This window comes from Rhincodon typus, chromosome 10, assembly GCF_021869965.1.
Source record: "Rhincodon typus isolate 14 chromosome 10, sRhiTyp1.1, whole genome shotgun sequence".
In the NCBI taxonomy this organism is placed as follows: domain Eukaryota; kingdom Metazoa; phylum Chordata; class Chondrichthyes; order Orectolobiformes; family Rhincodontidae; genus Rhincodon; species Rhincodon typus.
In genome coordinates, this window is record NC_063341.1 from 17,972,332 (window position 1) to 17,986,481 (window position 14,150).

Genomic DNA, 14,150 nt, shown 5'->3' on the forward strand with positions numbered 1-14,150 from the left:
TCAAATAGGATACATCTTTCATGTGTATATCACTTTGAGAGAAAATGCAATGAAAAGAGTACCCTTTCCCATCAGATGACCCAAGTACTCACAGTGCTAAGTTTACTGGAGGTAACGATAATACGTCGTTCATGCAGCATACTGGCATAAAGTTGCAACATGTTGTTGACATCCACAGCAACAAAATATTCAGTCATATTTCTCTGTATCATGTAAATGAGAAATTGTAAGCAAATCGTGCAAATAAAGACAGTCCTGCTTCATTTCAATATGTTGTTGTTTGAGTTATAATATCTGCAACTCTGTTTTCACAGTGTTTAGATTTAATACTGTTCAACGTCTATAAAATTACCCAAATAACATTTATTTCATTATTTTTCTTCAAGAGAAATGGCTCCAAAAGTGTTATTTATCAATCGATACAAAATTATTCACTTAGCCTCCATTTTTTATTGAAACAGGAAAACATTGAAAATGCACACTTACATTTCCAGATGCTGAAAATATTGTAAAAAATTATGGCGTGTCAGTCATTATAGAAAATTGGAATTAGAGGCATTTGTGCACCAACTGCTGAAAAGCACCAAAATTGTCACTCCTGCTTTCATCCAGAAATTATGATTCTTTGGAGCTCCAAAGTGACCAGCAACTCTCTTCAATTCCATGGTTGACCCTGACAGCAAGCCTTGGCAGCTAACTTAAATCACACATTGGTAGTAACACAGAAGGAGGCTATCCTGGCCATCACATCTGTGATGGTCCTCTGAAGGAGCAATTCACTGAATGCCCAATCCCTTGCTTTTCCCCCATAACTGTGCAATACTTCTTTCCAAATAGTAATCTGACTCTCTTTCAATGCCTCAGCTGAACCTACTTCCACACACTCGCTGGCAGTACATTCCAGGTGCACTGTGAGAAACAGTTTTGCCTTGTGTCACTCTTGCTTCTTTTGTCAATTACATATGCCCCCCTGGTTCTTGATTATTTCATTAATGGGAATAGTTTCTCTCAACTTATCTGAACAGATCCCCCCATTATTGCGACTATCACTAACAACTTTCCCTTCAAACTTCTCTTCACAAAGTAAAACCATTCAATCTTTCCAATCTATCTTCACAAATAAAGATCCTCAGCTTTGGAGCATTTGCACAAATCTTTTCTGCATCTTTTCAAATGCCTTCATATCCTCCCTCAAGTATGGAGCTTAGAACTGTGTACAATGCTCCAGTTGAGGCTGAACCAGTCTTTGACACCGGATTTATACAACTTCCTCGCTTTTGTTTTCAATGCATCTACTGACAAAGCAGGATGCTATAAACTTAATTAACCGGACGTTCAATCTTGCCTGCCACCTTCAATGATTTTTATATATATAAAAGCAAATCGCTCTGCTCCCAGAACACATTTAGAATTGTACCCCTTTATTTCACATTGACTCTCTGCATTTTTTCTACTGAAATGGATCATTTCATACTTCTCCACATTAATTTTATTTTGTCACTTGTCTACCCAATATCTCAACTTGCGTCCTTTCAAAGTTCTTCACTATCCTCATGGTTCACACTAATTTTGCCATCATCTGCAAATTTTGATATTGTGTCCTGTACACCCAGGTCTAGATCATTAATATTAAGCAAGAGCAGCTTGAGTCCCAACACTGATCCTCTGGAGAACACAACTATAAATCTTCCTCCTACGTGATAAACATTCTTTCACCGCAACTCTTAATTTGCCCCTCAGCACTTGAGCTGAAGTGAATCTGTCGTATAAACCCACCTTTCACCATGGTTTATTGCATAATGAGCAGGAATTTCCAATGGAAGCAAAACCTTTGAAGAGTCAAATCTACTTACTGGTCTCATACATGTGTTATTCATAGATTTAAACTTCCGTCCAGCTACACCTTAAAGCTGAATTCCAAATGAAATGAAACTCCACATTTTTCTTGCTTTTTATACTTCATTGGTCTCTCCCATTAGACTCAGTCTGGCCTATTTCTTCTACTTCACGTGTTCAATACAAGTTACTGGCTAACCTTATTACAGCTTTTACCACACTGAATTATATTTCAATTCAGCATTCATCACCACTGATTTTTTTTTTGTAGGAATTCTGAAGGATGTTAAAATGTTTCTTTGCATTTCTGGATAAAGGCATCGAATCCTGGAAATATACAGGAAAGGATTTGGCCATCATGCAATCAGATGAGCTCAGCACAAACATTGAAAACTAAAGGTTGATTTACAACGAATATTTTTAAAAACACAAATGAGTAACCTGAAGTGAAAATCATACACTATTGTTTGCAGTACTCACACTTTCAGGTATTGTGGGCAGTCCACTTGTATCAGGGGTAATGAAGTATGAACGCTGTGTGAAAAGATAAATGGTATTAGCCAAGCTTGATCCACACACAACACAACAAAGGAAAAAAAAATCCGAAAATGATTCAAAATATATCTTATTATCAGTAACTAGTGCCACTCAGCAACATGATAAAGAGATGAAAATTTAAAACTAAAATGGAAAAAGGACAAAAGACAAATACAGGCATGAACATCAATAATTCCATTGAAAATTTACAGAAAATAGCGTGAATAAATTTGGAGAATAATAGTTGCATATCAACAGCCCAAAACAGCCCAGTAGCCAAGAATAAGAGATATTAAACAAAAGTTTTTGATGAAGCTTCATTAATTTTCTACTATACATGTTCAGATAACACTAACTGGACTTTTATTGTGAAAAATGTGAATGACATACCAAAGACAAGGGACACAGGGTACAAAGGTTTAGGACTGGTCGAAAGACTGAAACGGGACAATCCGACAATAGGATATTCGTGACAATGACAATGATTCATCGCGCACGTTGGATATGTTTTTACTGACTCTGAATAGAACTGTAGGTGGAGCAAACTTATGTAGACATTGAGTTCCTATACTAACATGCAGCATTTCATATAATACTGACAACCTTCTGGACTCTCTGAAAGGTGAAGTGATGATGAGGGAGTGGCGGCGGGGGGGTGGAAACTGAAACTGATTGTGTTCAGCACTCCAACTGACCAAATAGGTAAAAAGCATCACTAGGTGAAGGACTTGCCCTTGTACCTTAAAGGATTTCAGATTTAATTCCCAGAGAGAGTGAGGTAATCACTACCAAATTGTGTGTCACCACTCAGCCAGGCACCTCCAATACCAAAACGAAAATAGTAAAAGAAAATCTTCCCGTCATCTAAACTTTTCAATATACATTTTGCTTTCGGGTTGAGGTGGGATACTGACCAGACGAAAGAGAATGCTTGCAGTTGGGGAATGGCCACTGACAAGTGTCTCTCAGGGTGCTGCAGAGCTACAGCCCAGCAAGAAGCAACATTTCATAAAATAAGGGAGGGAGGGACCCCTGCAGGCACGCTCAACAATGCACTTTGAAAACAACTACTTTATCAAAATCCTGCAAAGTGTAGGAAAATGGGAAGAAATTATGATCTAGAAGGTACATGAAGTCCTAATGTTCTCTCCTTCAGGCACTGAAGGAGTTCGGAGTTGCTTAATGATTAAAATGGCAAGTGGCTCTTTTGGATCATACTAGCCTGCAAGGTTTCATCTAGCATTTGGCAGAAAACGTGTTTGGGCTTGTGAGTTGCATATGTTTCTATTTTCTGACTTATAATACCCTACCCCATGGCATTCTAACATCAGTGAAATTGTGAGAAACTTCACTAAAGGCATGCAAACTGCACAGCAAATATGCTCTATTAAACGTTTCTCCCTTTGGTCATTAGTGATGTATATATTTTTGTCAGTTGCACATCTTAAAATAACAAATTCATAAAAGCAATTCTCCCATTGTATCATAACAATGGCTTCCCAGGTCAGAGTAAATCTCTCAAAATCTAGATTGGAAATAAAATTGCAGGTTCTGAAAAGCTGACAAACAAAAGCGCACACTGTTCATTTTGAGTTCCTTGGTAAACATCTCACCTCTGGCTTCAGATCTGATAGTTTAATTTGAACACCTAAATCATTTCCAGTCAGTGCCACTGCTTCTAGATTATACGCTGTCATGTACCACAAATATTCAATTGATACAATACAATAAGGCAATAAACAAATATGAATAATTGTTTGTACATAGCTTGTTATATGTAGAAAAGATGAAAAATAGGAAAAGAATTTAGAAAACTGACCACCACCCTATAATAAATCATTTGGTACACAGGATTCTGATTACAAGTCAAGCACCAATGCCAAAGGAAGGAATATTGCAAGTGATTGTATTTCTTTGTTAATCAATTCACCAATTGGAAATATTTCCTTCTCAGTATTCCATGCTTCCAATTTTGGATAACAGTCAATTAAGAAAAATAATAACCAGATCAGCAGTGTGTATTTGAAAATTAAAGTTTATACTTTTTTTTTCCCCACATTGCAATTAGCCATTATCAAAAGAGTTCTCCAACAAACCAAATGACATCCACACATATTAAGGCTTCAGGAAAATTCCCAATTGGTTACACATGATCAAAGAATATCTTAATAAGGGCAATCCTAAGGCAAGAACACCACTTGCTTAATTTAGTATTTCCTGGTAAGCAATCATTTCAGAAGGCAGAACATGATGGCAGCTTTGCAGAAATGTTATCATAAATCAAGTCTCCATTCAATGACATGCACTGAAATTAAGTTCTATAGGGCAAGGCATATTATTTGATAAGAATTAACAAAGGACACTCATTGCTACCCAAAGATTGATGGAGGCTTCTGTTAGATAGGTATTTCAACAAGACTCCCAAGTTTTAAACTCACCAAACCCCGTTTTGGCATGTTTTTCAGCTGTCCACTTCTAATGCATATCTGTTGATTCTTTTATATATAGAAAAAAAGTTCAACGTTTTTCACATTTGATGAACTGGCAAAGTTAATTTTCAAGTGCAACTCTGCTACAAATTTCTAATGAAAAGCGACTTAGTACTATCAAGACATGCATAAGTCTCTATCTCTCTCAATCTCTATATGATGCATATCTGTTGCATATATTTAAGGCATTTATGATTTGTGTTTCTCATTCCCGGATCCATCCAGACTCAGAACTACACCATTGTTTCTTCACTAGTTGGGTCGAAATCCTGGAACTCACTATCAAATGGCACTTCCGATGTACTTACACCACATGAACTGCTTAAAAAGGTGGCTCACCAATACCTTTCCAGGAGTAAATGAAGATTGGAAACAAGTGCTGTCTTAGCCAGTGATGCCCACAACCCAGGAACGAATAAAAAGAAATACAAGTTTTCTTAATCATCATACTTAAAAGTTTCTGTAGTATGCACAAGAGATAATAAGGCCAAGACACCAAGAAGGTCATCAGCTTTTTTGTTTGCTGACTGCACAACTGCTAAATAACTGGTTAGATCCATATGTTTCAATGCCAATAAAACACGTTTTGAGAAACAGATGAAGATTGGAGAAAATCAACTCCACACTTTCTAACCTACTCTTGGTCAGTTGCAACAAATATTTTCATTTTCCTCTTCACACGCAGCTTTCAAACTTTATTTAAAATTTAATAAACTAGACCCAGATGACAGAGCCAATTCTTAGGTTTGCTGGAGTGAAAGAAAGAGCATTCTATGACCTAATAACTCCACCCCCTAAAAAGTAACATCAACTGCACACATCAACATGGATAATGACTTTAAAAAGAAGCAGTGGGGTAGAAAGGGTATAAATGACAGCTGAAATTTAGAAGTTCTTAGGTTCCTGAAGTTGAGGATATGAAACCTGAGTCGACAACTTTAAAGAACAAAGAAGAAAGAAGAAAGAAAATCACAGCACAGGAACAGGCCCTTTGGCCCTCCAAGCCTGCACCGACATGCTGCCTGTCACAACTAACACCCGCTACCCTTCCAGGGACTGTATGTATTTGTCAAGACGCCCTTTAAAAGATGCTGTTGTTTTGTTCCCTCAGCGGTGGTGAAACTTGAAGAGATCTTGAGTTGTCGGAGAACATTCATTTCCCCAAGTTGCCTACCCACCATATCCATCTAAGAGACGGTAATATACACGAGGGTTTGTGACAGACACAGCAAGTGAGAGAGACAGAGAGAGCAGGAGTGAGAATGACAGAGAGAGAGACTTCCAGATTCTGTTCTGATGAATCTATTTCTCCTTCTCTCACTGCTCTACAAAGAAAGCTACTGAAATACAGTTTAATTGACTAACTTCACTGTTTTTTTAAGCTGAATACTCTGCATACAATCTTTCATCTTCCAAGACGTGAGTGAATCATCCCAGTGTGAATTACACAAGGAATGTGAATTACACAAGGAGTGTGAATTACACAAGGAATGTGAATTTATTGATGCTGACTTAGTTGTCTGGTTTCACTGTCTTTGGATGAAATTATATTTTCAGCGCAACCAGTTTAGTGTATTCCATTACAGTTCCCTAGATTTGCCCCAGTTACTGGTCAGCTGATTAGACTTTACATCCATGTGTCTTCCTTAGTAAAAACCAATTCAGGCCACTAAAAGTCTTGGGTACAGCAATCAGATGATAGAAGTTAAAATTTATGTATCACCATCATTGGAAGTTTGAAATGTTCAAATTCTATGTAACAAGGAAATATCAAATGGCTTATCTACTCAGAGCCCCGTAATTAAAATAAGAAGAGATAATTCAACTGTGATTTATCATAATCAGTGAGACAATGAAAGGTTTCATGTGAACTAGGTTGGTAAACTGGGAGGTCCTTTTTCAGCCTAAGTCATACCAACCACTGTTCAACCACATTACATTTAAAAGTCTGCGTCTAGAGCGACAGCTCAGATAATAAATTGGATTTGGAGGCCCTAAGCAAAAGATTGGATTGGGGGAAGCAATCTCAACTGAGGTTCCACATTCTAGATCTTCATGAAAGATAACGATTTTGATATACAAAAGAAACAGATTAATTTTCCATTCTTGCTATCAATGACCATTGCTAGAAAGCCCTAAATTGGCTGAAGAGTTCTGAACTCCTCATTAACCTTCACTTCGACTTCTCAAATGAAAAAAAATCAGAACTCCAGATCAGATAAGATCCTGGAAAACTATTGGCACTCTCTTGACTGAAACTGTATTACAGGAGGAATCACTGAGATAGCAATAACTGCCGATGCTGGAGTCTGAGATAACAAAGTGTGGAGCTGAAGGAACACAGCAGGCCAGGCAGCATCAGAGGAGCAGGAAAGCTGACATTTCGGATCGGGATCCTTCTTCAGAAATCTCTGACGTATCTGAAGAAGGGTCCTTACCCGAAACGTCAGTTTTCCTGTTCCTCTGATGCTACCTGGCCTGCTGTGTTCCTCCAGCTCCACATTTTGTTATCTCTTATTACAGGAGGAATCTGCAACTTTAGGAGAGAAGAGACAAAATTACAAGTAAGAGGAAGTAAATGAGACAAAAAAAAAATGCAATGCAATTTAAATGAGTGAAAATTGATGAAAATAAATTTTAGAACGGTGCAAATTTGGTCACTTTAGCTATAAAAAAAGATTACGTTTGGCAAACTTGACTTATCTTTAACAAATCTGTCCTTGATCAAACACAGCTTTATGAATGCCTAACAAGTTTGTCATGAAAATAACGGACAGGTGACTCTCATGTTCCAAAGCTGTCAGATGTCTCTGATTTATTCTCTCATTCATGAATTCACCTGTAGTTAGCCAATAGGTGTAACTTATTAACTTTTGAACACTTTTAAGTTGTAGAGAGCCAAATTATGCATTTTATTTGGCAAAAATGTGTCTATTCATCACAAAATTTGATTCAAGCTTATTTTTCTATCTCAAATCCCACATATCGCTTAGGTTTTTATTCTTTAAAAAAGAAAGTTTTTTTTTAAACTGTCAAGCTCCTGACTTCCCACTTCATTTCACCATTTGCTCTCCCCTTGTTCACTTTACTCTCTTTGCTCATCTATGAGTCTTGGCCATTCTTTCCATTTCTAAAAATCATGCATCTCTCTTGCATGATTCAATTTCAATTAGCTTCAAACATTTGGTTTCTCCCACATACGTCCCCTCCCCAACTCCACTCAGACCCTTTCTCTCGATACAGATGGATAGATTTTTTTTAAATTGTGCCAGTACTGCCAAGTTTCCAAGGTGCTATTCTGATGAAACCAGTTACAAGGCCGCTGTGAAACTGCTGAGACTTGTGTAACTAGTGGCCTGGAAAAGCAACAAAAACTGGGGTTTCCCAGCAATGAAATCTGGTGTCCATGCATGCCAATCAGTGTGCCAACACCATTGCCAGCATTGACCGCTAGTTTCAGAAGTTGTTGTGCACAGACCTCAAATGATCCCCACACTAAGGTGACAAACTGAGAAGGAACAAGGGTAGTATCCCACAGGGCAATGTGTTAAGGCCTCATTTATTTATTACTGTTTATTAATGTCTTAGGGTATCCAACAGAGAGCCCCATATCTCAAATGGATTGATGACAAAAAGCGTTGTAACAAAGTAGATGGAAGCATAATATTACAAGGAGATATTAATTGCTTAAGTGAGTGACCAAATGAAGTTTCATATCAGCACGTCAGAGGTCATCCACACCACACACAGAAGAATTGGAAAAAATGCAAAGCAGTGAAAATCCAAAGCAGCTTAGGGATCCCAGTATATGGATCACAAAGAGTTAAAGACAGGTCAAGGAAATTAACAAAATGGTTAGAACATAACCCAATTGTGTCCGTTCTGAGCACCAAAGCACAGCTTAAAATGGATATAGTGGACTTGGAGGGAGTGCACGTTTACCAAAATAATACCTGGACTTTAAGGGTTAAATCACGAGGAAAGATAACACATGTTAGGACTGTATTCCGTGTAATGCAGATAGTTCAGGTGAATTGACAAAAATATTCAAATTTGCATGAAGACCCAATAAGGAACAGAGAACAGTATTTCTGCTGGTGTTGGAATGCTGGACTGAAAGTATAATCTCATTATTAGAGTTTGCAGAGAGTTTAGGAATGATCATATTGCAAAAAAATGGCAGAAGTTTGAAATGCTCTTCTGGTGATTAATGCTAGACAATTTGCTAGTTTTGAACCAGAGATGGAGAGACCTTTGTGAGCCAAAAATGTTGATGGAATATGGGGCCAACAACTAACATGGAATTAGGTTAGAGTCATCACAGGTTTCATTAAATGATACATTCTTACATTTCAAATTTTTGTTAGATTATGTAACTGTGAAGGCTCTTGAGACAAGTTACTACGTTAAAAGGCACAAGGTGATATTATAACACAGGTATTAAGGGCATTTGAATGTAGATCAAAATTTTTACCTTTATCATGAAGTATGCTAAGTTCTGTAACATCACCATTCCTCTCTTTCCACAGATGCATATTTTCTTGAACTGTTTCCAGTATTTTGCTATTATTTCAAGCCTCCAGCATCTTTAATAACTCGCCCTTTCTCACCACTAATTTTCTTTCTTATCCTTCAACTTTGCACTTCCGTTTGACTCTGCAACACTGTTAAGGTCAATGATGTTGCAGTGTTGAGGAATAGTTTGGGGAGCTAAGATCTTTTAATGCGCTTTTAATACAGGACAGACAGTGAGAAGGAGAAGCCCATTAAAACTGTTGCAGTACAGAGAAGGTGAAAGAAGGTGGATCTTCAGAAGCACAAAGGGTAGAGGAAAGGAGGACAGTAACCCAGTGAATGCAAAACAGCCAAGCATCTCTGAAACTCAAAATCCACTGTATGGTAGCTCAGTGGTTAGCACTGTTACCTCACAGCACCAGGGACCAGGATTCAATTCCACCCTCAGGCAAATGTGTGAGTAGAGTTTGCACATTCTCCTTGTGTCTGCGTGGGTTTCTTCCAGGTACTCCAGTTTCCTTCCACAATCCAAAGATGTGCAGGTTAGGTGGATTGGCTGCGCTAAATTGCGGATAATGTCCACCGATGTGTAGGTTAGGTGAATTAGCCATAGGAAATTCAGGGTTACAGGGAGAGGGTAGGGGCTGGGTCTGTGTGAAATGCACTTCAGATGGTTGGTGTCGACTTACTTGGAGATGGCATGGTGGCTCAGTGGTTAGCACTCCTGCCTCACAGCGCCAGGGGCCTGGGTTCAATTCCGGCCACGGGCAACTGTCTGGGTGGTTTGCACGTTCTCCCCGTGTCTGCGTGGGTTTGTTCTGGGTGCTCCGGTTTCCTCCCACAGTCCAAAGATGTGCTGGCTGGGTGAATTAGCCACGCTAAACTGCCCATAGTGTCCAGGGATGTGTAGATTAGGTGGATTACCCATGGGAAATGCAGGGTTATGGGGATAGGGTAGAGGGGGGAGTCTGGGTGGACTTATTGGGCTGAATGACTTGCTTCCACACTGGAGGGATTCTATGAACTGTGTGGATTCTGTGGACTCGATGGGCCAAATGGCCTGGTTCCACACTGTAGGGATTCTATGACCTGTGCATCACTGATGACATATTAGAACGCCATTGTGTGTTGGTTCCTGATAATTGTAATCTTACGGATCAAATGTTTTTTGTTCATGCACATTTTCCTTGTTCCATCAGGGTGGGACTGGGTGGAGAAGGATGCAGTCAGGAGTTCAAATGTACTGAGACCCAGCCAGTGAAGTATCCCATAAAGTCTACGTAAAGGGAAATGTTGGATGAGGCTTAGTGTATAGCTAACTGGATACTTCAAATTTTGACAAGTCCTACAGATGCAATTTTAAGAGAACAAATCGTTCAAATCACATGATGAACGAACAAAAATATAACCAGAGAGACAGCTGTAGGAACTGTAGGCTTTCAATTCTACAATTGGAATCATCACTACAATTTTACATTACTAAATTACAGATATTTAATAGACAAGGTAGTTTGAAGGCAAATCAAACCCAAATGAGTTGAATTCCTTTACAGCTTGCATTAACATTTCATTGTAGACAAACATGGGACCCTTGTTAAGTTGCTGACTTCCTTGCAACTCTCAGTCCCTGACACAACAAATTGCAAACCTTATAGTTCCAAATATTACTTACCTATATGTTTCAGCAAGATCAGGCATTGTTGAATAAAATAGATTTCTATTCTGAATAGGGCTAGCATTGCAACTCACTCATGTTTAACATTTCCTTTCTTTCTACATTAGTGATCAATAAATACAACCTGACACACATACATTGCCACAAAACATTCATTTAACTGTGGCTCCTGACAAGCAGTGCCCTGTTTTTAATGATATACTGTACTATTATGCCCTAATTTAAATAAAACATGCACAAAAAAGCAGTTAAACTTTCCAGTTAACAGCAATCAATGCATGACATGAAAAATGTCCCCAGGCACAAGTGAACATGTTGCAACAAATAAAATTAGCAAGCCTGCTCTTCAGGCTCACAGTGCTGAAGTCTTAGATAGATCAGTGATTTAAACAGCCTGCAAAGGAAGATGGCAAATGATAATTAAGATAATGTGAAACTTTTGTCAAAGTTCATGTGACTGTGACCAGTGCCTGGTTAAACTTTCCCTGGTCATGACCATTCTGAAGTGCTTTCCATTGATGAGGGATGTATTAACCTTGGGTTCAGGTGCACTGGCAAGTGGAGATGACTGCTATAGGACACGGTGCTTGGAAGATAAAAATCTATTTTTTTTTGGGGTGGTTGTGGGTGTAGGCAATAAATAATCTTGTACAGCCATGTCAGGGACCCTCTCTTTGCCTATGCTTTAGCTGCTGACGCTTGGATTACTGAATGGATGAATTAGGGGGCTGTCAAAAAGCTTGTCATGTAGCTGGTATACCTTTGGAGGCACAAGGATGCATTCCTGGTTAGATCATGGAACATCAGACCATATAATGCATAATCATGTTGTATTTGATCATGACCAGATTCCCCTATCTCTCAGCAAGACATCACCCTTTAATCGCTCTCCCAAGTCCCTCGCACTCCCTTTCCACACCTTGATGCTCAGTTTGTGACACTCCCTGAATTCCAACTTCCATTTTCCCACTCCATCCCTCTCCTTGACTCCCAACCTTTGGCTGTTCCCATCAACTGTGCTTAAGACGCACAGATTCTTTAACAGCCAGTTCTATTTGTTGGTAACCATGTAAATAACGTCACAGGGTAAGCGTCAGAAAATTACACGGCAGAACCTCATACAATGAGATGTAAACTGAAGGCAAGGGAGAACACAGAGTTCTTTGTCATAGGACAGAGAAGCTTCTCTATCTTTGCGGTAGGACTGTGCAAAGACGTTATCGCTGGGATTCAACGTTCTCTTGAACAGTATTCAATAGTATTCTCCTTCATCCATTATCCCTTCACTGTTACTTGCCTATCCCAGAGCTGAAGTTGTAAATGGACTTGGTTCATCAAAGTTTGCATGTATCCGTGATTATAAGGTGCAGCTTTTATCTGTTGTAATGCACGTTATTTGGGGACATCAACAATGCAACAAAACAGCCACTTTTTTACCCTTGAGAAGATGATTAAACAAGAATGATAATTTCAATACAACAGAAATCAAATGTATAAGCAAATGTTACAGTAATTTGGCATTTCTTTGGAAACGTAACACCACGGGTGATCTCACTGAACTTCTCAGGGTCACTGGCAAAGTCAATTTGTGTAAATTATTTGACTATGATTCCAATCCATTAAAAACCAAGCAGGAGATCAAGTTGCAAGCGACAAGATATCACCAAACTGTCGTGTAAAGCTCAGTGTAAATTGGAAGAAAAGCTCAGGCTTTAAAAGGTATGAAGATTGTAAAAGTTAAGAATAAATGGAATGTGGTAATGGACCAATAAAAATCAGTGCAAGATAAATGAAATGGGCAGTGAAAGAACAGAAAGAAAAAAATAAACATTTATAGTGAAGTTTCAGACTTGCCGTAGAGGGAGTGCCTCAAAGGTTCACCAATCTAATTTCTAATGGAGGGATTGTCCTCTAATAATAAACTGGGCCCAGAATGTCTGGAGTTTAGAGTAATGAGAGTTGATTGCATTTTAACAGACAAAATTCTCATTGAGGTCAACAGAATCGATGCAGGAAGCATCCGCACCTTGTAACACTCGCTGAATTCCAACTCCCATTTTCCCACTCCTTTGGCTGATGGAGGCTGGCCCAGAACCATGGGACACCATCCCAGAATAGTGGTCGGTCACTTAGGACTGAAATGAGGAGGAATATCTGCACTCAGAGGTCATGATGTGGAGGTGCCGGTGTTGGACTGGGGGTGGACAAGGTCAGAAATCTCACGGCAGCAAGTTATAGTCCAATAGTTTTATTTGAAAACACAAGCTTTCGGAGCCTCAGTCCATCTTCAGGTGTTAGTGAGAGAGGTAGTATCAGACACAGAATTTATAAGTAAAAGATCAAAGGTTCACACCATTGATGAGGATGTACTAAACAAACCTAAGACGCTGTTAAATCTTTAATCAGTGAGAAACTTTTAATTGATTAATATGTACATGTCAATCCCTGAATTCATTTGAAGTCATGGTCCTGAGAGAACTAAAGGTTTTATCAGGGTAAAAAAGAGGTGACTTTTTAGGTCAGACAATGCATGTTAGGTGAGAGACCTTGTTTAGAGGGTTTGAAGGGTCCCGACCCGAAACGTCAGCTTTCGTGCTCCTCTGATACTGCCTGGCCTACTGTGTTCCCCCAGCTCCACACTGTGTTATCCCAAACTCCAGCATCAGCAGCTTTTACTACCTGCTTGTTTAGAATCTGTTTGTGTTTTAGTTTGGAGTCAGACTGGTTCTATTGCTGAAGTAGGAATTTATAAAATGCACATTGACTGACTGTCTATAAATTGTGTGCTTTTTGAACAAAATAAAATATACCTGCAGATACAAATTCACCCCATAGATGTGTGTGTGTGTGTTTGTTTGGGGTGGGGGGCTGGGGTGGTTGAGGGATACGTGAGTATGTTTGTGTGAACGTGTGAGTGTGAAGAGTGTAGTGCGACATGTACCCAAATCCCAGTTGAGGCGTCCTCAACCCTCTCCCCCACCCCCTCCTCTCTCTCACACACACACACACCATCTCTACCCTTCCCCCCACCACTCTCTCTCATATACACACACACACACACACACACACACACACACACACACAGACACAAATCTATG

The 14,150-nt window shown here is 39.1% G+C and overlaps 1 protein-coding gene across 1 annotated transcript in view; it reads right to left on the reverse strand.

The window, feature by feature from the left end:
* Positions 1-14,150, reverse strand: part of dennd1b (DENN/MADD domain containing 1B) — a 172,472-nt gene that overhangs the window by 4,200 nt on the left and 154,122 nt on the right. The window contains exons 8-10 of the mRNA XM_048602244.1: positions 4,812-4,868; positions 2,317-2,370; positions 93-203 (exon numbers count right to left, since the gene is read on the reverse strand). Coding sequence (XP_048458201.1) covers positions 93-203; positions 2,317-2,370; positions 4,812-4,868 — 222 coding nt within the window. The remainder of the gene's footprint in view (positions 1-92; positions 204-2,316; positions 2,371-4,811; positions 4,869-14,150) is intronic.